Consider the following 25,677-nt stretch of genomic DNA (forward strand, 5'->3'; position numbering starts at 1 on the left):
AGGCCTGGTAGTGTACATCCTTATATATATGTATCATCCATGCAAGTTTGGTCATCATAGGCCTTATAGTTACCAGGGAAGGGACCTATATACTAACTAGTAGTATATAGCCTAGGTCCCTGTAGTTACTTAGAAATGAGACATGCACCAAAAACATTAACCTGATCACTCATCCGGTAATTTCTCTCTTGTTGAAGCAACAACGGCGATGTCTTTAATATACATCTTTAATTTTCAACATAAGTAAAAAAAAACAACACTAATTTTTTGCCATGTATCTATCTTTTTGAAGTTCACGATAAGGTTATTGGTGTATCCAGGGACCTATATGCTAATTTTAGTATACTCGTTCTTTGTGTTTCTATATAAATATTAATACGGAATTTAACCTGATCCGACCCGAATCTTACGTCTACGCAGTGGGCGTGTCTTTCAAGAATCAAAACAAAAGTTGATACATGTATTATAGTGCATGTGTCGCTGTTTATAGTTTGATATAATTGATTTTGTCACACTGTACGGTGAATAACAAAGGTTGGAGATGGACTTAACGTGTATCATTTTTGATTTCCCCGAAGGAAGACATCAATGAAGTTTCGAAATTCCTCGGATAAACAAGCATATCGAATGACAACCAACCTAACCGCCAGACGTGAAAACGTGATTCATTGCTTGTCTTAGTCTAGTGTAGCTGGATTGATTTGACAATGGCAAGAATTTTGAACGACCTGCCGAGATGGCTAGTGATTGTAAGTATCAAATATCACTGAATGCGGAGTTTAATTGCCCACCCCATAATCCATCATCATGACCATGCTAGATTCTATTCCATTTAGAACTAGACTTTGAGACAAATAACTGCATGTCTACAACCAGCCAGTGAAATTAAGTGAGAATCAATTCTGTATCAAATGGGAAGAAATCTGTTTTGCTTTATTTTGTATATAAAATTGATTTCTTTTATAATCTCCAATAAAATCCGTTGAAAATGGAGAAATTTAAAGAAGCATGCATAATTATGATTTTATTCTTATTCTGCTTTCAGTTATCAAAATTGTTCTTTGTAAGTGTTTTAATTGCAATTTTAAATTTTACATCATGAATTTGTGTGTCATTATTAGATAATTTTAATTTTTATCTCAAAAGTTAAATACAGAAAAAAAATCAAAAGAATTGGAAATTAATATTGAAAAAAATATATAATATACTGGTACATCTCCATGCATTGTCAAAAAATTGTAAGCTTTGTGGACTTAAGTTTGAGATTCAAAAATGAACAGAAAAAATCAGTTTCCTTGTTTAATCAGATTTCAATCTCTGCTTGTTAGGTTTTAAAAATTCACTACCTGATCATTGTGAAAACCATTAAACTGTTTTAATGTGACTTACATGTAACTTACAGCGGGCTATTAGCTATGTGTACTTTGTGGACAAGGAACTCGTTACAAACTTCCTCTGAATCAGTGTAAATTATTCAACATCTGTAAGAACACTTGTACTACATTCATCTGCATATCATTAAGGGTGCATGATTTCTTAATTTTCTATATAGCTACAGTGCAGATTAGAATGTGAAATATAAAATGAATTAAATGTGCTTTTTATTGAATTTAATAGATAATTGCAATCAAAATTCATGTATAATTGTTAATGCCTCCTCATTTATATTTCCTGTTGGTGCATGTTTAAATTATTTCTCTGAGCTTAAATGCTTAACTTAAATCAACAGGATTCAGATTGGGCCATGAATTACACAGTTAATCAAGTAGAAGATGAGATAGTCCTTACACATAGGAAACCATTATTTCCTGATCCACTATAGGGCATGATTTAGCTCTAACCTTTACTGAAAACTCACCAAACTTCACGTACACTGATGAAGTGCAATTAAACCATATTGGGTGGCCAGAGCATGTGTTTGCTAAAATCATGATTTATTATATATATAAATCTTTATGATAGATACTTTTATGTACAATAAAAGCATAAAAAATAGAATAAATGTTTAATCATTATAATCAGTCAGTTCTTAGTTTATGGTTTTGGGCAGATGAAATATATGGAGATAACAAACAGTATTCAAGCAAGCAGCTCAAAAGTCCCATTACACTAAATGGAGCAGAGCAAACATTGAACTCCAAAACAACAGAGTATGGATCAGGTTCCTTGGAGGAGTGAGCATCCCCTGCTGACCAGTCACACCCGCTGTCTGCTTCTTGCCATGATCCGGAAATAACCAAAAAATCCCTTCAAGTTGACAATTCAGTGTATAAATAATGCCCTAACAATTAGTCAATTGGTATGAAAAATGTCCGTCAGCATTTGACTTAATGTTTCCTTTGCAGAGGGTACATGTATTTCCATATTTTCACATGTATACAGGTAATGTTTCATAAATTCCACATCAAATTATTTGACTGATAAAAAATCAAATACATCCATACCTCATTATCATAAACTCAACATGCTCAATGGGACCAAGGAAATATACTTCAAGATATCCTGAGTAAAACACTGATCTAAGATGTTTTTTGCTGTTACATGTAATTATGTATGGAAAATTTTCTTCGTCATCCAGGTTACCCCCTCCCCTTTACCCCTTCCTTAGCTGCAACAAGAGAGTGGACAAAACACCCTCTCCCAGGACCCCTTCCTACTCCAATTGAGGCCCAGGCTTTGATTAAAAGCATCATAGTTAACCTAGCTAATATTTTATTTTTGTCTTTTTTAGACTCTATGGTTGATTGCCAACATAGTCTATTTTGTGGTGACATATTTCCGGTTCCTTGAAAGAGATTATGATTATACCAATCTAATGCTGGGGGTAGGTAGAAAAAAAAACTGCTGATACTTTAAATTTTTTGCTATATATTTTTTAAATGAAATTTTTCACCAATTTTTAAAAAATAAATGATTCATGAGGTGATCAGACAGTACTGTTTAATGGATTCAAACCATGGTCTGGTCCATTGGGCTTATCTCCTTCCCTGTAAAAGTTGGTGCATTGCCTAACTGAAATGACAGTTAAGTAAATGACCTGGTAGGATAGAGCTGGTGTCTTCAAGGTGTCCTAATGGGCCAAGACCTTTAAGGAGGGAGGAATGTGATGGTCAGCTGGTTTTAATGGTTGATGTTCTAATATCTATGTCGGCAGAGCACCTGTCTGGAGAATCAGGGGACCTGGGTTTGAATCCTTATTATCTACCAGGATTTGCCTGCCCTGAAGCCTAACCCTCAATCTTACTGCCTGTTTTCTTTGTTGTAGCCCGCCTTGCCCTGGGCACGAGCCAGTGCAGCCTGTCTCAATCTCAATTGTATGCTAATTTTGTTACCGGTGTGTAGAAATTTACTATCAGCCATTAGAGGATCATTTCAAGTAAGTACTAATGTCCTGAACATCAGATAAGTCAAAATTATTTTTTATTTTTAACAGTTATCGATTAGAAGAGTTTTTCAATTAGCATATACTTCTCTTTGCTTTTTTAAATCATGCTTTGTTTTTTTTTTAAAAAATACATGTACAAATGCATGTACATGTTTAATGATCTCAGACAAGAAATTTTGTTAAACTCCATTACTTTTTTTAAACTTTAAAACAGACTAAGTAATTGCATCTTAAGTTATTTTTGTCCAATGGTTTTACACCATTTTAAAATATAAAATAAAAAAAAATTGTTTGTTAAATTACATGAAAAAGTCAATTTATTTGTTTATTTTTTCAGAGATGTTGTAACAGAAATATACGTCGCTTGTTGGACAAACACATCACATTTCATCGATATATAGCTTACATGATATGTGTACATACAGGTAATTTTAAGGAAAGCTCCCCATCCCAATCTCACCTAAAATAGCTATCATTAAAACTCCTTTAATTCATTATGATTCACATTCAAAGGGTTTAAAAATCTGTACATCACTTGAATTAAAATTAAAGAGGAAAGAGAGATCATTTTTAAATCTTAAATTACTTAAGAATTCCATTTTGTTATGAATTTAAAAATGTTGGCACCCAAGGGAGATAACTCTGTAAATAGTTAAATGATTAAATTAGGCAGTAATGCATGAAAAATATCCAAAATCTGTAAAAATCTGTAGCAATTCATTAAATGAATGTTTTTTTGAAATTCCAGCAATACATTTAGGAGCCCACATATTTAACGTAGAGCGCTATAGAGAAGCTTATAACAGCAGAGACAGAGAAAATCGTGAACTGTTGGCGATGCTCAGTTCCTATAGAGACAACCCAAGTGTCAACACTACATTCCTGAACTTCATAGATACCCCTAATACAGTAAGTAACTGTTAGGGATGCTCAGCTCCTAAAAAGACAACCCACATATTAACACAACATTCCTTAACTTTATAGATACCCCTAATACAGTAAGTAATCAGGAGGCTTGGCTACAGATTTATGAGCTTAAAAAAATGCAATGGCAGAAATAAATTGAAGGAAGTTTATTTAAGATATCAACTATGGGATATATCTAAATTAAACTTCCTTCAATTTATTTCTAATATTACTGATAATGCCAACAATCACTCAAGGGAGATTGTTGAGTAACTGGATAGTATAAATATGCTTTCAGTAAAGGAAACCTCTTTATTACAATGATCGTGACCCTCTGTTGGTTTCAAGGTCACTTAACTTCATGGCAGGTGACTCATTTGTTCTTTGACTACTTGAGTCTATTAGAAATCAAATATTCACACCTTATGATGGTATTAAGATAAAACCATGCAATGATAAAGTTTGAATGACTTCCTATTGATCTTATATTTATCAACATTTTCCAATACTTCCTATTAAACATGACTTCCTACTGATATTTTAAGATATATTTTTTTGTTTGTTCCTGTGACTTCAGGATGCAGTTAAGGAAGCTCTGAAGACTTTATCCGGTGTGTCGGGTGTTGTTATTACACTCATTCTCATTGTCATGGTTTCCTCAGCCACTGAGCTCATTAGGTAAATTACGTAACCTAAAAAATAAATCGAGGATTAACCATGTACCATTTTATCTGAGCCAAATGTCAAAAGCTGCTACAAATTTAAATAAAGAAAAGGATCTGGAATATTTTATCATAAATTGTTTTACAATAGGATTGAAATTAAGATGTTGGATGTTAATTGTAAAATTTTACGTAATTACTATATTTTTGTATACATATAGTGATTACGCAAAATGCTAATTATGGTTAATTATGAATATAAAGAATCTAAGATGAATCAACTCTACTTTATTTCAGACGTTCATACTTTGAGATTTTCTGGTTCACTCATCACCTATTCATCCTCTTTTTCATTGGAGTCATTGTACATGGTTTCCAGTAAGTATATCTAAGATCTTCGGGTAATTTTTTTTTATTTTGATTATTATAAAAATAAACACAACTAGATACGATCTCGTTGCAAGCAACGAGTGGTCTTCCATCCGATTCAGGAAAAAAAAAACTCGTAAAATTAAGCTGAAAAGTGATTCAAAATTTTGGTCACAAGGGGGATTGAACTCAGGTCGCCAACGTGAATGCACTTTTTTTTCTCTTTTATCCCTAACGCGCATACCATTATGCTATAATTTGGAGCACTGCTCTAAATATACTTTTGCATACTTTTGCAACAGTACATTTGTCTAAGAATTATAAAAGGCGGACCACTATTCATAATTTCGCGCTAAACGCCACGAGTAAATATTCGCGCCTTTTCTTTGGACTGAATTTTTTAGGTGTGATAGCTTCAATGAAATTAAATAAGTAAAACGTTCTTATGGCCTTTATTTTATTTCGAGGTAAAGAAAGTATATTTAATACATTGTACACATTACATATCGTATATAGCCCAGTTACATTGAAGCAAAGAAACGGAAATTAAGTTTCAAGATTGACACTCAATTGCAACGTACTACCACGTGAAAGTCCAGGTAATTTTTTCACATTTCATGTATCCTTATGTCAGAATGGTTCAATCAAACACTCAGCTGCCTCCATAAACCCCTACTCGCGAAATGGCGGAGTAGAAGACAGCCGCCATCTTGGGCCCGCTTCAGATTTTCAAATATTAATATCTAGAGTTCAGATTAACCAATACTAAAACAACTTACATAGTAAGCATCAATGGAAAGGTCACTATTAATATTCCAAAAATGAATGAAAAATATTGAAGAACAGAAAAGTTAGAAAATTCACTTTTTTAAATTCGCATCTCCTAACGACAGGAAGTATTGACGACGAAGAAAGGTCGCGTCCTGGATAGTGAATATCACGATCTATAATCCCTGAAAGTTTCATGTTGATATCTTCTACTATTCTTGAGATTAACCGTAGACAAAATGTCATTTTAAATTCAGAAAATGTCCCGTAACTTGGCACCAGAAGAGAATTTTCAAAAAATCTCTCGGAAAAAATAATTTTATAACAATACATAATTTCTGTAAATTTCATGAAAGTCCACCCAGTAGTTTATGAAAATCGCGTGCACAAAATTTAGTGTACGGAAAAATAATAATAATAATAATAATAAGAAACAATAGAATCACTATAAGGTCTTCCGTGAAGACGGAAGACCTTAATTATTATAAAAATAAACACAGAGCATGTTTCATGGTCCATGAGACTCTTTCAAAAAGTGAGAATCTTATTTTTTATTGCATTAATTAGGGCCCCGCGACGATTTGCGGGTGCCCTATAGTAATCACTCTGTCTGTCTGTCACTTTAAGATTAATGAATATTTTCTGTTTTTTCCTAATAATTTTTTTTAAGGTAGCCCAATTAAGTTCAAATTTGGTATGGTAGTTCAGTAGGCAAAAAGACATATTCTTGTTTCTCTATGTCCTCTGGTTTATAGCTGGGGTGGTGGGGTAGATTCCTTAACTTTATATAAGAATGAATGGGCAAAGAGAGATAACTTCTGAAAATGTTCCCATTGTAAACTGAATACTGCAATGAATAAGTCCCTTGGGATTAATGAGCTTTCCTCCTGAAGAAAATCCTATCATTATCTTTATCTGTCACAATGAGATTAATTACCACCTCTGCCTGCAAATGAAGTCTGTTTTGAACTTAAGTCCATTTGGAATGCTATGAACACTCGGAAATGTAGATTGAAGTATAAATGTTTTTACTTTATTTTTGTTGAAATACCCTACACAATGAGTTCTGATTTCATTAAATTCTAAAAACAAGAAATGGATTAAAGAAGATATATTTTTTTAAAAAAAATTTATATATATATTTATTTTTTATTTATTTTTTTTTTGCTTTATGAAAATTCAAGAATATTATTATTAACTTTAAGGTAGTAGGATAAAAACTTCATTGTATCATTAGTGTAAAAGTTCATATTATAAATGAAGAAGAAAATGATGAGAGAGAAGTACAATTAATCACTTGGGATTAATTATCTAGTCTGCTGCAGAAAAAGAAGGCTTATCTTTATCTGTCACTTTAAGATTAATGAAAACCTTTGTCTGCAACTGCTGTTTGTTTTGAAGTTATAAGGCCAAGCCTTCATGATATGTATATGCATTCATTGAAGGCTAGCATTTTATATAACACAAGCTTCATTATTGTATAGATATAGATTCAGTGTTGAGTTGTTCTTTACTGCCTTTTGTAAATACAAGGATATTATTTACAGATTTTTGGATATTCAGGAATTATCTCGAATGAGCCAAAGGATCAAGTGAGCTTTTCTGATCAAAATTTGTCCGTTGTCTGTCGTTGTCATCGTTGTCGTCGTCGTTGTCGTAAACTTTTCACATTTTCATCTTCTTCTCAAGAACCACTGGGCCAATTTCAACCAAACTTGCTACAAAGTATCCTTGTGTAAAGGGGATTCAAGTTTGAAGGGCCACGCCCTTTTCCAAGGGGAGATAATTATGAATTAGAGAAAAATTAATGGCATTTTTAAAAATCTTCTTCTCAAGAACCACTGGGCCAGGAAAGATGAAACTCATGTGGAATCATCCTCAGGTAGTGTAGATTCAAGTTTGTTCAATTCATGACCCCCGGGGGTAGGGTGGGGCCAAAATGGCCGATCAAATTTTTACATAGGAATATATAGGAAAAATCTTTAAAAATCTTCTTCTCAGGAACCACTGGGCCAGGAAAGATGAAGCTCATGTGGAATCATCTTTAGGTAGTGTAGATTCAAGTTTGTTCAAAGCATGACCCCAGGGGGTAGGGTGAAGCCAAAATGGTTGATCAAAGTTTTACATAGGAATATAAAGGAAAGATTTTAAAAATCTTCTCAAGAACCACTGGGCCAGGAAAGATGAAACTCATATGGAATCATCCTCAGCTAGTGTAGATTCAAGTTTGTTCAAATCATGACCCCCGGGGGTACGGTGGGGCCAAAATGGCCGATCAAAGTTTTACATAGGAATATATAGGAAAAATCTTCTTCTCAAGAACCATTGAGACAGGAAAGATGAAACTCTTGTGGAATCATCCCCAGTTAGTGTAGATTCAAGTTTGTTCAAATCATGACCCCCTGGGGTAGGGTGGGGCCAAATGGCCGATAAAAGTTTGAAATAGGAATATATACGGAAACCTTTTAAAATCTTCTTTTCAAGTACTTCAAAGCCATGCTTAGTGATATTTATAGGGAATCATCCTCAGGTATTGTAGATTCTAGTTTGTTCAAATCGTGACCCCCTGGGGGGTTAAAATTCAAGCCCCCTTCCCCCCTCCCCGCCCTCAGTAAATTTTCAGTTCTGATCTGATATGTGCTTTTTTCTAGCCAATTGCTCAGGTGAGCGATGTGGCCCCTGGGCCTCTTGTTAAGAATACAGTTGCTGTTTCTTATTCATCATATATTTTTGAATCATTCCATAAGCTGCACCCTTATAATTCTACCCCATGGCAGGGCCCTTGCTGACTGGTCAGTTTTCTAGTTCAATAAATTGTTTTTGTGCAGCACATGACTTTACTTCAGTTTCAGTATGAGGAAATTCAATAGCTTAAATAAAACACTGATTAATATGTTCATTTTAGGGGCATAGTGAGAAGACAGAGTAACGTGGCAGAACATGATCCCCAGCAGTGTATGGCCAACTTCAGGACCTGGGGAACAGAGGGGGGATGCCCCATCCCTCAGTTTGTTGGGCTTGAACCCAATGTAAGACCTAGAGTGCAACAGGCACAAAAACGTTCAACAAAATAGGAAAGTTACTGTGAATTCATTAGACTTGTATCTCAATATTTATGGATTTCATGAGTATATTCCTTTCATCCATGAATTTACACCCTCTACAAATTCATATACTAGCTAGGTTTCAGAGTTATGTTTCCTCTTATAGATTTGAGTGAATGCACAAAACTGTGTCCCCATAAATCTGTGAACTTTTTATGATCCATGAATATTGGCCCCCACAAATTTTTAAGATTCTATAGTAATTGTTTAGAAAAAGAGACAACATTGCTGAAAAAAAAATTAAGCAAATGAGATGAATTCTGCTACCAATTTCTTTTTGTTTTTAAGATTGTTTTGTTTTTATACTTGTTTAATGAAAAGTATATTATTTCAAACAAGATAGCAAATCAAAAAAATGTACTATAGTAGCCTCTCAAATCAATACAAACTGTTTTTCTCAGGCTTGGAAGTGGGTGGTGGCACCACTGGTCATATACTTCATAGAGAGGGTGGTCCGATTTTGGAGGAGTACCCAGAAAGTGGTCGTTTCCAAGGTAACATCAACAATCTTACATCAAATCAAAAGTGGTTGTTTTCAAGGTGACATCAACAACCTTAATCAAAAGTGGTTGTTTCCATGGTAACATCAACAAACATATCATATTGAAAGTGGTCGTTTCCAAGGTAACATCAACAATCTTTATATCAAATTGAAAGTAGTCATTTCCAAGGTAACATCAACAATCTTATATCAAATCAAAAGTGGTTGTTTCCAAGGTAACATCAACAATTTTATATCAAATCAAAAGTGGTTGTTTCCAAGGTAACATCAACAATTTTATATCAAAGTGAAAGTGGTTGTTTCCAAGGTAACAGCATATGCTCTAATTTCAAAATAGTAAAGACTATTTTGTTGAAGTTATAATTTTCTTGTATGTGTTATCATAAAACCTTGTAAATATTTAGGTGGTGCAGCATCCTTCCAAAGTCTATGAGCTTCAGATGAAGAAGAAAGGATTTAAGATGGGGCCAGGACAGTATATATTTCTCCATTGTCCTAGTATCTCTAGTCTGGAATGGCATCCTTTCACTCTCACCTCAGTAGGTTGTTTCTAGTGTTGCTTTTGTAAAGTACTCTTTTGAAACCAACATTTAGTATAAATTCAAAGACGTAAATTTTGACTACTTGGTAATCTCATGAAAATGATATTTATGTACTGGGTATATCATTGAATGAATTTATGTACTTGTAAATTAATGTTTATTCAAATCAAGGTTTAATAAGATTAAATGTTGTTGTTGTTTTTTTTTTTGGTTAGAAAATATTCTTATTGTATATTCAAATTAAGTTTAAATTGGATTAAATACTGTTTTTGTTAGAAAATGTTCTTTAATTTAATTTAGCCAACACTGGTAGACTTACGGCTAGCTAAATATTCGGATCAATGTAATATAGATGTTGATATCGTATTTCCTAGGCCCCTGAGGATGACTATTTCTCCGTACACATCAGACGAGCAGGGGATTGGACCGAGGCTCTTGCCAAAGCATGCTATGTCGATGACGGGGAATTCCAGTCTTCGCGGAAAATGCCAAGGTAAACACATTAATTAATGTGGTAGGTGCCTACCAAAGAGTACATTTATACAAAATTCCATTTTCATAAAGCAACACTCAGACAATAAGTTCACCTGCTTATTAGTGCTCAAATCGTTTTTCATCTTATTTCCATTTCTCATTACTGTCAAACCCAAATATGTATTCAACTGAACATTTTATCCTCTTGAAAATGATATAAAAATAATACATAATACTAGCAAGGACATGTATCTTTGTAGCAAGCTTATTAAATTTTGCATTTCTGATAATCGGTGAATTGTCAATCTTCTTTTGTCTAGGTTAGCAGTGGATGGTCCATTTGGAACAGCCACAGAGGTAAATAAATACGTTCAGAAACATTTATTATGAAGACTAGAATTTTATGAATTTTTAACACAAATTAAGTATCAGGCACAATTTAATTTACCAGGTATTATTATTACACAAGTATTGTTAAAACCTATATCTTAATCTGTAGGACATTTTCTGGTATGAAGTTGATGTATTTGTGGCAGGAGGTATTGGGGTCACTCCATTTGCTTCCATCCTAAGACATATCTGGTAGGTAACAATTTACGAACAACTAATACAAGCATCTCTATCAACAAGTAAATCAATTTAGAAGGTTTTAATTTGATCCATAATAAGACTTTTTAAGTTTTGTGTCATTCCAATTCATCTAATGGCATTTTGACTTGTTTCTAGAATACCGGTAAGTCAGGTATTGGTAGATTTATATAAAATTTTTACAGGCACAAACATAAAGAATCTAAAGAAGACATGAAGCTGAGAAAAGTTTACTTTTATTGGGTCTGTCCAGACACTAACTCTTTTGAGTGGATTAATGATCTCCTGAAGAACTTTGACCAACAAATGGCTGAAGACGGCCACAGCGAGTTTCTCAATTATTATATCTACTTAACAAGGGGCTGGGACAAAAACCAGGTATTTGTAGGCAATGTCATCCTGTATTATAGCTACATGACCAGGGAATTAAAAGTTGGACACAACTGGATAACAAATAGCAACAAAGGATATTGAACAATGAAAGCAGAGTGAAATGATAAAACTATGAACAGTATCATTTATATAAGAAAAAGTTGTAACTGAAAGAGATCGTTGAAAAAGGGGGATAACTGCAGCCCTGTAAATCTCTTACCATTGAGAAACCATTATCCTAGTGACTTCTTCCTGCATGGCAATACTTTTCTTTTTTATTGTTCTTTTAGTGGGAGGGAATATTTTTAGAGATATGGACTCCTGGACATACCCTTGATGGGGTATAGAAATTAGAAATCATTCAATAATCTCCAATCTTTTTCTTCCAGGCCCAGAACATTATTTTACATGAACATGAGGATGTGGACCCGGTGACTGGGCTAGCACAAAAGACACATTACGGACGGCCAAACTGGGATAAGATTTTCCAGGACCTCGCCAAAAGCCATCCAAGGTTTGAAGATAATATAAACATATTTCATTGCAAAACTAAAGAGTTTGGTAAATCTGAGAGTCAAGATTTGTTGAATATCCTTTTTATATATTTTATTTTTTTTTCAGTACCAGTGTGGGGGTATTTTTCTGTGGACCAGGTGCTCTTTCTATGACTCTCCACAAAATGTGTAACAAGCACTCAGCTGTAGGAGGGACAAAGTTTTTCTACAACAAAGAAAACTTCTAAACTACAGCATTATTCTACAGCAAAGAAAACTTCTAAACTACTTACAGCATTATATTCTACCACAAAGAAAATTTCTAAACTACATACAACATTATTCTACAACAAAGAAAACTTCTAATTAATCTACAAAATTTTTCTACAATAAAGAAAACCTTACTCTACAACAATGAAAACTTCGGATCTACAATATTATTAAACAATTTTTTAGAACCATTAGTATTCTTTCTAATTGGTTTCCAAGACATATTTTGATCATGATATTTATATTACATGTATTTAAGAAATAAAGTCGGTGTTTTTGTGAATGTTGCAGAATAACCTTCAAGGGCGGGAAATGTTTGTTTGAAAGATAAAAGCCGAGGCGTTAGCCGAGGCTTTTATATTTCAAACAACATTTCGAGACCAAGAAGGTTATTCTGCATCATTCACCACATCAAGGACTTTATTTCTGTTCTACTATGCAGCGACTGATCGTTTCTCCATAGAGAAATGAATTGGGTCACCATGCTGCGATAACGCTGTTCTGTTTAGCACCAGAGTTTTTTGTTTGTTTACCTGTGAATAGAATGCAGATGATTTCTGCTTTCGTCGCATTAAAATTAGTCTTTTATCAATTATAAATCTGTTTGTAGCTTATATAGATAAATCTTTTTGAATATACAGTAACAAAATCGGTTTCCTATTTTACCACTTTATCACTAAAATTGTGGAGTTTAAATATGGCTTAAGGAAGTCTGTGAAACAGCCCCAGTTAGCTTTAGGACTGACATTCATCAGCTACTTTCTGCAATAAACAGTGTTTAAATTGCAAAAGACGACACATCAATGTGGTCTAAATATGTATTTCATTCTTAAGTCAAATGTTCATTTCAACTGCACAGGTTTGTTACATGTTTCTGATCTGATAATTTTTTGATGACGTTCGTGATTTATTGGAGAATAATGTCTGCGGTATTTCTTTGATCTTGGCAATAATCGTGGTAGAATTATTTTTAAACCAAAGACATTTTGTCCATCTTTAATGCTGTTAAATGAACTTAAGCAAAATTTTATGATGTTTATATTTTACGAAGGTTTTATTATGTCTTTATCATGATATATCATTGCATGCTTTATAATGAGGCTTATATACTGTTAAATCGTTATCACATTTCAGTAGAAATTTTTCAAGTGGTTAAAAAGTTCAAACTGATTTTTACATCATTTGATTTAAAAATAACTGTAAAATTGAAAGAATTAATGCTCACATTAAGTCCTATTGTTACAGATATTGCTGACAAGTGCATATTTTTTTTTAATAAAATCATTTTTTATCCCCCTTGTTATTTGTATGACATTTATCATGCACTACATTCTTTAGAAGAATTTTAAAACATTTTTACACAATATATATTTTTTTCATACAATTATTTTCTTGTTTCTAGTGCTCTAAAATATATTGTCTCAGGCCAAATAAATGATATTTTAAATGGTACCGGTACATTTTGTATATTGTCTCATTATGCGAGTTTATTTTAAATAGTACCAGTACATTTTGTATACTTTCTCATTAAGTAAGTTTGTGTTTCATCTTTTCTACATTTTACTTTCACAAGAACATAATATTCATAAAGTATGAATGTGATGGATATGGTTATGAATGCAACAAATTTATGGACAAGAATTTTTTTTCGGAAGATATTTGTAATGATGATATTGTTAATTACCAAAAAATTGCACATATGCACTTCTGCATTATAGACATGCAGGCAAAATTACCAAATATGAGATTATGCTTGTAAATATACCAGTATAATATATTTAATAAATATATTTAATGAGTATCTCTGATCTGTTGTCTTGTAACATTTTTTAAAGCACAATATAAAATATCTTTATATTCATGCAGTTGGGTGGCAGTTTTCCAGCTTAACCAGGAAAAGAGATAGCTAGAGAACTGTAGCTCTCTGTTTGAGAAAATTCGGACAGATAAAGCAGAGAGCTACAGATCCAAGCGTTGTAAAACCCTTAGATTTATGCCGACAATCTTTTGTCGATCACGATGGGTATTTTTGTGTGTATTTCATACTTTCCCCAGCTTTCAAAATAATTTTAAATGGTATTTAATTATTAATCATGCATTCAACTTCAATTCCTAATCATTTACTTACCTCAACGCTGACAAATGGCTGTTTGTGGTTACGGACGTCGAAATGGAACTTTTTAAAGCGACATTACAAAACTGTATTCAGGACTGTTTCGAACCGTTAAAAGGTAAACAAAGTATCAAATATAAGAATTAAATATATGAATTATTATAGGATACCATTCTAAAAGCCAGAGAAGGCTTAAACTACACGAAATAAATACCTAAAGTAGCGACAAAAAATCATCGGCGTAAATCGTCATTTTTTTTCAATGCTTGGATCTGTAGCTCTCTGCTTTATCTGTCCGAATTTTCTCAAGCAGAGAGCTACAGTTCTGCAGCTAGAAAAGAGACTGCTTTAATTTGTGGGTGCATGTCCCTCCTCCTTTCCATTGGGGTTAAAAAGTATCTATTTTCCTCATTCCATAAGAATAACTGTATGCTACAGAAAAAAGAATTCTTTCATATGTGTTAAGCATTGGCAAGTTAATTCTTCATTTAATACAAGCTTAGAAGAAAACTGCAAAGGTGATAAGTTTCATGTTTTCTTGTCCTGTTGCTCTTAAAAGATTTTTAAAGACATCCACCCTATCTTTGCTTTTTAGCTCAAGTGAGAGCTTTTCTGATCATCTGTTGTCCATTCTCCCTCTATCTGTGAATTTTTCATATTTTCGACCTCTCAGGGACCACTAAATCAGAAAATCTGAAACTTACGTGGAAGCATCCTGGGGTAGTGCAGATTCTACATTGTTCAAATTGTGGCACCCAGGGGTAGAGTAGGGCAAAAATTGGTATTACAAGGGGGAAATCTGGTAAGGAACAGCTACTCATGTGAGCACTTTGGTCCATTGGCATCTTGTTATTGATTATTTCAAGAGTGTGGCCATTCAGATAATGCAATCCTCTTCACCCATAGATACTTTGTGTCAAAGTTTACTCAACATCAATCCAGTTAATCTGGAGGTGTGGCCAAAATGTTACAGATTGACCAAAAATTACAGAAAAAATCATTTGGGCCACTTTCAGATCAGAAGAGCTGAAATATAAAATCAAAGCAATGCATTCTAATCCTTTATTGCATTGCAATATAATAAACATCTAATGCCAAATTCATTTATCATGTACAGTCTCAACTGATCTGTCTTCAGTGTTTTAATATGCATGTATGTTTACCTATAGTATTTCAAAAGACCACATATCTACATGCTCATCCACTGAAGACAAATTTATTTTCACCACTTTATTTTTGTCAACAAGATTGTCCCTTTGTTAGGATATATAACATGTATAACTGCTCAACAGTATTGCAAAATAAATTCTTTCATGAACCAAAAAGTTAATTTTTTTGTGGAATATTCTTCTTTTCTTCAAACTCTTTCTTTCTTTGTCTAAGAGTCTCCTCCTTCTTTGCCTGCAGTCCCCTCTTGGTAATTCTTACTTTAGCAGCTTCTCTTACATCACGCGCAATCTTAGTTCTCATTCGCCAGCCTTTGTTAACCTGGTGGTCTATCGCTGCTCTCATGTCGATCTCGTCTGGAATATGCACGTATCTAACATTTTGTCCTTGAACGAAAAAACTGGAGAAGTTTTGTGATGTTCCTCTGAATGATCTGAACACAACATTTCTCATTACAATGTTCATAAATGCGTCCACATCTTCTACTCTTCCGGTGACAGAATTTTCATTCCTCAGCTCTATTGTAGTTACTTTTCCTTCTACAGCCTTTAAAAGCGAGATTAATGTGTTCCTTACCAAGTATTTTTCTCTTTCACTTGCTGCCATGCTTGCATGTTTGTAAATACGAAAGTGAAAGTATGCCCCTTATGCAAATGAGGTTGGAAAAATCTATAGTTCTTAGAAAATCTTATATTTTTTAATGTCTTCATAATATTTTTTTATATAAGAAAGAAAACTTTCTATGGTAATTATGGTAATCAAAACGATAAGGAATTATTTCCATATTCCAAAATGGATATATTTTTCGCATTGTCACAAGCGGGTACAATGGCGGCAAGTTAGAGGAACCACTGACTTAGTACCCTCATGGATCATCTCCAGGGCTTTTTTAAAACAAAGCGATATCAGAAATGCCTAGATATTTTGAGGGGATCTTCGAGGGCTACTTTACTGGACATGTTTACCGTGGCAAACAACATAAACTCGGTGGAGATATCCTTGGTACATGTTTGCTTTACATCTATCTGTTGGCCTTACACTACATTACAGGTGTCACAACAGTATTAATTTCTGCTATATATTCTTACCAAAAATGCGCAAGTTTGAGTAGATGTAACTAATTCAAAACAAACATCTGAGAAGTTTCCTTTTCAGATCTTGTAAAATCATTCTTTATAAAGATTTTAGTACCAAAAAATACATAGCCATCCAGCAAGGCACGCAAGTTTGTTTCGGTCGAAGTCGAGCAGGTGCTTGAAAATCTAGTCCAGGGCCTAATCACTCCCCACTCTTGACAGTATACAGAAAAATCAGCACGCCCTAATTTTTAATAAATCTGGTCAATACAGGAAGTTTACATGTTGTTTTTCATCTCATAAAAAAAATTCAGCTCCAGTCTCGTATCAAAATGCCTGAATCGGAAGGGAAGATTCAGGGATTATTTTGCGTCAGCCATGATTTGACGTGAACCAAAGTGTAATACTGTTATGACACCATTAGGCATAACGTTACACAGTCAACTTATAAAAAAAGATTTTACAATGTTGGGGTGTTTATAACATAAAAATAGAATTAGACTCATGTAACATAACTAAGAAATTGTTGTCTATTTTTGAGAGTATAGCTATTTCACCTGTTCTGACACCTAACAGTGTTATTTGTAAAAAGTCATCCTTGCAATGTTTAATAGGGGTCCTGAGAGTCAAAACTTGCCATTTGACCCCTGGCAAATTTCATCTGATATACATTGAAGAGAAATGAAATGGCTAATTTTTCGCTTGGATGGAGATTTTGGGTGTTTCTTATTGGATGTCAGTTGTTAAATTATAACAATTCCATTTCTTTTATAGAAACTTGAAAGTTTAGCAACATGTGATGCACTAAAATGGAGCTTTTAAACAATTAGAAGAGAGAGTTAGAGACTAACCGCTTCTGTAAAACATGAATTGCAATGAATATGGGTACATACTGAATTTACCATGTCTATTGTAGGGCTGTCACGGTTCCAAAATTTTTCGGATCGGGTCGGTTCTGATTTTTTTAGGTTCGGTTTCGGGTTTCTCGGGTCGGGTAGGTAATGGAAGAAAAGCTCATGATTTGTATTATTTTCAACAATAAAAAGTATATTTTCATTTAATCTTAGAAATTGCAACATTATAACTAGTTTTAAGTAGCCTCCTGACTAGACAACAATTGTACCAAATTATTTAAATCACCTTATAATGACAATGTACTAACCAATCTCTCGTTTTTGACGCCATTTTTATAGTAAATCTACTCTATTATACAAATCGGAACCGAACCGAATTCCGGAAAAACGGAACCGTACCCGACCCGAATTAATTGTTCCGGGTCATTTCGGGTACCCGTGACAGCCCTAGTCTATTGGAGTTACCACATGTTTAGGTCGAATAAGTGTTTACTTGTGTTTATTAAATAGACCATCAACATGGTCAATTTGATTTGCTATTATATTTATGAAAAACCTGTTCTTCAAGGTATTTGAACGAACAGTTTGACCATTTTATCCCTTTCTACAGAAATGGGTGTGTCATCATATGACAATGAATTTTCAAAAGATATCTCAAAACATTCCATTCCAACAGAAAAGTTTACCACTTATCGCTACAGCCAGCCATCCCACACACTATTGGATGAAATTTGCCAGGGGTGCAACATGTTGATTTAGGCATATTAGGACCCCTGGCATTGCAAGGATGAAAGTACAACAAACTGTGTGGGCCAGAAGTCATATGTGGCAAGAAATGGTACTGCATTTTAATATCATGCCATTGGATATAACCTAGTGAACCCTGTTTGTAATTGTTTTATTTATGTTACAAAATTCAGAAACTAGAGATGCTGTATGCTATAATCATATTATAATTTTTTTATGACAGAATTTATTGTCGGGAGAAACTACCATTAGTAGAATTCAAAATGGAGAGGAGGAATTTGTACAATTACTGCAGAAAATAAGATGTAAGTTATTGATTTCACAGAAAAAAATTAAAAATAAAATGATTGTTTATTATAGAAGACATTTGGTTCACCCTCCATGTGCTGACAAATCCAATACCATAGATTGAATTGTATTTCCTTCTGTATCATGCATTTCCATGTCTACAGCTTGTATTTTTTTCTTTTCTTTGGAATTAAATTTCAGTTAATAAATTCATTCTTGTTATATGCATGTACCGGGGTACATGTATAATCTTGCTTTCACAAATGAAAAGTTCATAGGAATTGAAATAGAAAGAACATTAAAAAATATATCTCATTAATAATGATTGCATTTGCAGGTATTCCATGTAAAGAGGAAACAATAGCATTGGAAATCTGTGTGGTCTGTAACATCATAGTGAGTCATCTTGTTCAGGGAGTTTGTCCTATTGACCATTGTCTAGAGATGATGTCAATCACCCTACAGAAAGTCTGGAATTTAGTGGGGAGATCTCGAAGTATAAAGAATTCATTTTATTTTAAACCAAAAAAACCATGTCAGACAAATAACTTGATTTGTTAAAAAGTTTAAAAGAGAAATGGCAGAAATTTTGCTTCTTTTAGATTTAATTTTTTTTTTCAGAAGGAAGTCATCAAACAACTGACAGAGAATTAAGTAGGAAAGACCTCGTATTCAACTTGCTGAAAGACATTTGGGATTCTGATATGAGTGGTATGAACTATGAAAATATTTGTTTTTAATTTTAAATGTAAGCTGAGGCCATCAAAGTTATTTCTATGAAAGTGTTACATGTAGTGTGGGTCTTTATTGGGTCTGACAAACCAAGTAAAAAAAAAAGGAAATTTCCCTTTTCCGGAGTTAGCTATCTATACTGAAACCCTTGCCATTTTTAGTAATGCATATCAGTGGTAAGAATAAGCAATGATTAAGCAAGTGCTCACAAGAAATGAGAAATACTGTGAGAATAAAGATATATTTATATAGCAGTAAATGGAGAAATGCATTGTGTATCATTTCTTTTTTTTTTGTTCTATACACCAATTGTTTACATGTACATGATGTATTTGAATTTAAATACACAACACTTGAAGTAATAGCGAGCGCTGCAAAGCGACGCTCGTAACTGCGAGCTCTAACGACAACGCCTGGGCGAAGAGAAAATTCGGACTACTGCACATTCATTCTTTAGAATTTTTTGCCGCAGTAACTTTGACCCACAATGCATCACTTAGCAAAGTTGCGTTCTCGCAAAGTAAACTTTTTTCATTAACTTTCAGCACTGATCAGTTTTTTCTTGGTATTTGTAACTTACATACGACGTCATGTGACGTCAGAGTCTAGACGGACCAAATGTCACGTGCGGTTTGACGAGCCCGATCTAAATTAAAACAATAGAAGAGTTTGCGCTCGCTCTAACAGTCGCACCGTCAACATATTATGTTTTAAGATATTTAAAATCCAATGTCTTGCATTTTTGATATATAAAGTTTTATGCCTAAATTTATTATATATTTCAGGGCAATTACGTCATAGTTTGGTAGAGATGTGTTCCAGATGTTCTACTGTCCTTTTCATGAACAGGAAGTCAGAGAGAGCTCTACAGTTTTTGTCTCTCTGTAAAATGGAACCACAGAAAAATCAAGGGCAGGAGGTTTGTTTTACAGAGTTAATTTATACATGTATACGGATCTGCATCATATGCTGATTTCATAGTCAAAAGTTTTCTTATAGGAAATCAAAGAAGACTATAAGGGTTTGAAAAACCCAAATTTGACTGTCTATAGAAAAACTAGTACCAAATAGGTGTTTGTGCTAGAGATACTACTTGTATGTCTATCAAAATCAGACTTTGATTCATAAAGCTATTGACTATTATTACTTATTAGGTTTGACAGTGACTGTCCACAGAAATATGATGGATTGTTCAAAACCATGAGCCTTGCCTTCCATGAATTTGTAAAACCCTTCTTATGTCTGTGGATAGTCAGTGACAACCCTTTTTAAAAGTTTTTTGTTTTTTTGAGGACTAATAACAGTTAACAAACCTACTGAAGTCAAAGTATTATGACAAGTGTTTCATTCTAGTCTCAGGCAAAATAAAACATTCTGTATGGCCATCTACTAGGTGAAAAGTGTAGGCTACTTTTTGCTTAAGTGTGTGGATCTAATGAAAGAGATTTTTAGTACTCTTCACCCTCTATGTAATGTTTTAGGACCCCCTCCTGCCTGCGTTGTTAATCCCCCTTGAGGTGCCTCTGCTGGGAGGTGAGGCCTGTTCCCCAGAGTCCAGGACAATAGAGACCTGGCACCTCCTGACAGCACTGTGTCTCTATCCAGAGGACCCCACAGAATGTAAAGAACATCTACAGAAAGTAACGCAGCAAGTCTGGCAGCCCTACACAAAACTCATGGAAGGTAACACTATTTTTAAAGTGGTTTAAAATTAGGTTAATTGCTTGATTTTTTTTATGAAAAAAAAAATTGCATTAAATTAAAGAATGTTGAAATTAAAGGGAAAAAAGATAAACCAGAATAAAAATTTATGGATGAATTTTTGTTATGATCTCATATATGGTTGGACTGTCATTGTATCAAAATCTGATTTTCTGCAGCACAGTTGGAGTTTGATGCTGGCCATTATTTGGAGGCCATGGTTCTTCTGTCGAAGACAGCTGGACTGCCATCTCAGATGACAAACAGATTAATGGCTTTACACTGTAACCTGTTTGGAATGTGTCTGTCAAAATTGGTATATAAGAATATTTTTGTCAAATTTTACATTAATTTAGAAAATTAAAAAAAAAATTTCATATAAAATATATAAATTCTACTTTTTAAGAACCCATGGAAATTTATTATAACCAATTTTACAGTTGAATTCTGCAAACTTGAGATTTAGGGGGGAAAAAATTGAAATTTCCTAGGATCTTTATCTGCTTGATAAAAGGGCATTATTTCATCTGAAGATATTTGAAGTAACTGATTTCATTATCAAGATTTAGTGAAACTGCACTACCGGTGTATTTCCAGTAATATTTGACCTGTATCGTTTATATTTTCAGAACAAGCCCCACAGTGCGGTACAGAAGTTCCGTGAAGCGTTGGACTGGGATTTCTCCTGTCTGGTACCCCTGTATAACATATCCGTGGAGTACAGACAGCTGGGTCTGGAGGAGGCAGAACTCGAGTCATTAAACCTCTTAGTCACGGTCAGTCATTGTAAACCTCTTAGTCACAGTCAGTCTATGAATAAAAGTTAATTGCATAGACATTATTTATTTCTTATTTTTTGAGTTGGCTCGCGTAGCGAGCTAATCCCTGTCGACATAGCCGTTTCAGAGGGTTAACAGTTTCAGAGCTGTAAAATTTTTCACGCATTCATCAAGGTGATCCATACGCCAAAGATAATAGTTCTAGCAAAACATGCTTTGGTTAGAGTGATTGTATAAACTTATGAGGTAAAAACTGTATAAAATTCCATACTGTAACATTATTTATACCTTCATGCTTTTAAAGAAATTTTTGATTAAATACCTGTAAGATGTACAATTACTGCGTATGAATATGTTCAAAAATGTTAGGTGGATCTAATCTTCCCATCTGAAGTTTATTTATAATTGACCTAGAATACTCCCTAACACAAACACCTGCTGCTCCCTCATTAGCTGCAGCTAGTTGTTGTTGAAAATCTATTTTTAGAATCCAGATTTGCTGTGGGAATCTATAGCCTAATTATTCCATAACACTGACCACTTCAGCTAATGTGCTGAAATTCATTATAGAATCCAGTCAAAATAATACGGAAGCCCATTAGTGCCAACCTGTATTTATAAAGGAAAAGCAATGTACACTTTATTTATGAACCAAACATGGATCAGACATATAATATTTAATCTCTTAAGATGCAAAATAAACTGAATATATGAAGGTATTGTGCCCATGCAGGTGTATGAAAAAGCTCAAATTGACTCGAGCGAGTCAACTCGCAGGCCCTTCAGGCCTTTGATTGTAGGATTGATTTACTCCGAATTATTACACGAACCACCCCCCCCCCCTCCAGAAAAATAAACCATTACAGTAACATTATGATTACAGTGAAAAATTTAAATGTCCACATACATTAGCAGCTTTTTATCCCCTCACGCAACTAGTTGCGGAGGGATATAGCATCGCAAATGTGTGTATGTGTGTGTGATAGTGTGTCTGTTACAGCTTGTGGGCAAGATTTACAGAGAACATTTGCATTAACCACTATCAGCCTGTACATACTTGTTTTGCATTATAAAAGGACGAAGCCTATTCATTTTCAAATTAATCGATGTAATATTTCTTAAAATGTAGCATTTTTACTACCTTCTAACCCTGAAATTTTATGTACGACTTGACAATGCTTACTTCCGCTTATTCCGGTTGCTTCAATAAACTGAAGTTTTATGTACGACTTGACAAATACCTAGTAAATTCGAGTCGCTTGGATAGACTCGCTCAGTAAGTTTATTTGCGCTTTGTCATATAATTGTGCCTATTTTTAGACAGTCTGTATGAATTAACATATCTTTAATGCTAAGTAATTGAAATAATTTGATGAACGTCGCGGTTTTTAGCTCTACTGGTCAGAGACCAGAAGAGCTTATGCGATAGTAAGGTGTCCGTCGTCCGTCCGTCCGTCTGTCTGTCTGTCTAGCTGTCTGTCTGTCTGTCCGTCTGTCTGTAAACAATTTTTCAAAACGCTACTCCTCCTACAGTTTTGGTCTGATTTCAATATTACTTGGCACACAAGTAGACTACACTAAGATACATAAAATAGAGCATCGGTTTTTGATTTCGATGAACGATGTTGCCATGGTTACCAAAAATAGAATTTTCTGTGAAATTCCTTTAAAACGCTACTCCTCCTACAGTTCTGATTTGATTTCAATATTACTTGGCACACAAGTAGACTACACTAAGATACATAAAATAATGCATCGGTTTTTGATTTCGATGAACGGTGTTGCCATGGTTACTAAAAATAGAATTTTCTTTGAAATTCCTTTAAAACACTACTCCTCCTACAGTTTTGATTTGATTTCAATATTACTTGGCACACAAGTAAACTACACTAAGATACATAAAATAGTGCATCGGTTTTTGATTTCGATGAACGGTGTTGCCATGGTTACGAAAAATAGAATTTTCTTTGAAATTCCTTTAAAACGCTACTCCTCCTACAGTTTTGGTCTGATTTCAATATTACTTGGTACACAAGTAGACTACACTAAGATACATAAAATAGTGCATCGGTTTTTGATTTCGATGAACGGTGTTGCCATGGTTACTAAAAATAGAATTTCTTTGAAATTCCTTTAAAATGCTACTCCTCCTACAGTTCTGATTTGATTTCAATATTACTTGGCACACAAGTAGACTACACTATTAAAGATACATAAAATAGTGCATCGGTTTTTGATTTCGGTGAACGGTGTTGCCATGGTTACTAAAAATGGAATTTTCTTTGAAATTCCTTTAAAACGCTACTGCTCCTACAGGTTTGGTCTGATTTCAATATTACTTGGTACACAAGTAGACATCACTAAGATACATAAAATAGTGCATCGGTTTTTGATTTTGGTGAACGGTGTTGCCATGGTTACTAAAAATAGAATTTTCTTTGAAATTCCTTTAAAACGCTACTCCTCCTACAGTTTTCGTCTTATTTCAATATTACTTGGCACACAAGTAGACTACACTAAGATACATAAAATAGTGCATCGGTTTTTGATTTCGATGAACAGTGTTGCCATGGTTACTAAAAATAGAATTTTCTTTGAAATTCCTTTAAAACGCTAGTCATCCTACAGTTTTGGTCTGATGGCAATTGCTTCTTTTCTCATCCTTTGTTATAAGTACAAACCAGTAGAGCTACAGTCTCGACAGAGACTTCTGGTATTACCAAATTCCAACAGGTGTCTGGGAATTTGGGGTGCATGTTATTCCTGAAAGCTTTAAATACAATCCACAAGTTCAATTGACCTCTCAATGTACATTGTTATATTTCATTACAAAAAAATGCATATTGCCTGGAACTGTGTGATATACATAGGTAGGTAAATTACTGAAACTTATACAAGTAGCATACATGATATGTATCTGCTAGGTATAAGGAAAACTGCCCAGTTACATATGCATGTTATCCCCCCTCCTCTCCACTAAAATGCTATGCAATTTGATTTTTGTTAAAAATAGACCCCCCCCCCCAATCCCTGATTATTTTGTTAAAACATAAATAGTGCTGAAAAACACTTTATTTTCTTCATCTTATATTAAACTTTACTACACCAACTTAGGCATCCATGTTATGCACCCCTAACCAGGACGCTATGCACTTTGCATTTTGAACAATTTGGATCAACAACATAGCCCCACTGATAATTTTGTCAAAAGTAAGGGAGTTGATCCTAACATTGCGGGTTCGAATCCAACTGTGGGATGTGAGGACTGGTCCTTTGAATATGACCATGTAAACCAAGGACCCATGTCCCAGTAGATGCTGGCAGAAAAAGATCCCTCACTGCTCATTGGCCGTCATTTCCTATTATAGGTCTCCACAGGCAATCCTTCATATGAGAAAAAAACAAGCTAATTCAGAGAATTTGTGTCCCCCGCTTAGGGAAAAGTAAATCATGCGCAGTTCGGGGGTCGGGGGGAGGGGGGGTTCGGATCCCCTTCACTGAATTTGTAGAATTATGAAATGTATACAAATGTATACATACAATGTAAGCAAATAAAATATGCCAATATGGATATAAAGGTTCGATGGATTATTCTCTATTATGTGTGAAGATTCTTTTTTATACGGAATATTTATCACACTGTAATGATGATATTATGAGTTTGTACAAGCCAGACCTCATAAATTTTTCATTTCACATGCTGAATACTATCGTTTAGTAAAAAAAGAAAAGTATTTCGGAAAAAAAGTGGATCATCCAAGATGCGATCCCGGGCCCTCTTACA

At 34.1% G+C, this 25,677-nt stretch overlaps 2 protein-coding genes across 2 annotated transcripts in view; one reads left to right on the forward strand and one right to left on the reverse strand.

Moving 5' to 3' along the window:
- The first annotated feature begins 421 nt into the window (after positions 1–421).
- Positions 422–25,677, forward strand: part of LOC134251193 (uncharacterized) — a 31,445-nt gene continuing 6,189 nt past the window's right edge. The window contains exons 1-24 of the mRNA XM_062733575.1: positions 422–749; positions 2,732–2,824; positions 3,266–3,376; positions 3,723–3,810; positions 4,134–4,294; positions 4,869–4,969; positions 5,251–5,331; positions 8,996–9,119; positions 9,596–9,688; positions 10,101–10,235; positions 10,613–10,731; positions 11,033–11,069; positions 11,212–11,294; positions 11,486–11,678; positions 12,062–12,186; positions 12,294–12,408; positions 16,572–16,718; positions 18,617–18,698; positions 19,019–19,177; positions 19,303–19,392; positions 20,199–20,332; positions 20,895–21,096; positions 21,294–21,430; positions 21,744–21,890. Of these exons, the coding sequence (XP_062589559.1) occupies positions 708–749; positions 2,732–2,824; positions 3,266–3,376; positions 3,723–3,810; positions 4,134–4,294; positions 4,869–4,969; positions 5,251–5,331; positions 8,996–9,119; positions 9,596–9,688; positions 10,101–10,235; positions 10,613–10,731; positions 11,033–11,069; positions 11,212–11,294; positions 11,486–11,678; positions 12,062–12,186; positions 12,294–12,408; positions 16,572–16,718; positions 18,617–18,698; positions 19,019–19,177; positions 19,303–19,392; positions 20,199–20,332; positions 20,895–21,096; positions 21,294–21,430; positions 21,744–21,890 (2,799 nt within the window). The 5' untranslated portion in view covers positions 422–707. The remainder of the gene's footprint in view (positions 750–2,731; positions 2,825–3,265; positions 3,377–3,722; positions 3,811–4,133; positions 4,295–4,868; positions 4,970–5,250; positions 5,332–8,995; positions 9,120–9,595; positions 9,689–10,100; positions 10,236–10,612; positions 10,732–11,032; positions 11,070–11,211; positions 11,295–11,485; positions 11,679–12,061; positions 12,187–12,293; positions 12,409–16,571; positions 16,719–18,616; positions 18,699–19,018; positions 19,178–19,302; positions 19,393–20,198; positions 20,333–20,894; positions 21,097–21,293; positions 21,431–21,743; positions 21,891–25,677) is intronic.
- LOC134251188 (U7 snRNA-associated Sm-like protein LSm10) lies at positions 15,598–16,337 on the reverse strand. Its single transcript, XM_062733569.1, has one exon. The coding sequence runs from the start codon at positions 16,320–16,322 to the stop codon at positions 15,876–15,878; it is 447 nt and encodes a 148-aa protein (XP_062589553.1). The 5' UTR covers positions 16,323–16,337; the 3' UTR covers positions 15,598–15,875.

The sequence above is a fragment of the Saccostrea cucullata genome, unplaced genomic scaffold (genome assembly GCF_032062105.1).
Source record: "Saccostrea cucullata isolate Sc308-1 unplaced genomic scaffold, CSIRO_AGI_Scuc_v1 ctg1811, whole genome shotgun sequence".
Lineage (NCBI taxonomy): Eukaryota > Metazoa > Mollusca > Bivalvia > Ostreida > Ostreidae > Saccostrea > Saccostrea cuccullata.

Excerpts from the sequence above, each read along its gene's own strand:
- LOC134251188 (XM_062733569.1), bottom strand. The coding sequence starts at position 16,322 with ATGGCAGCAAGTGAAAGAGAAAAATACTTGGTAAGGAACACATTAATC.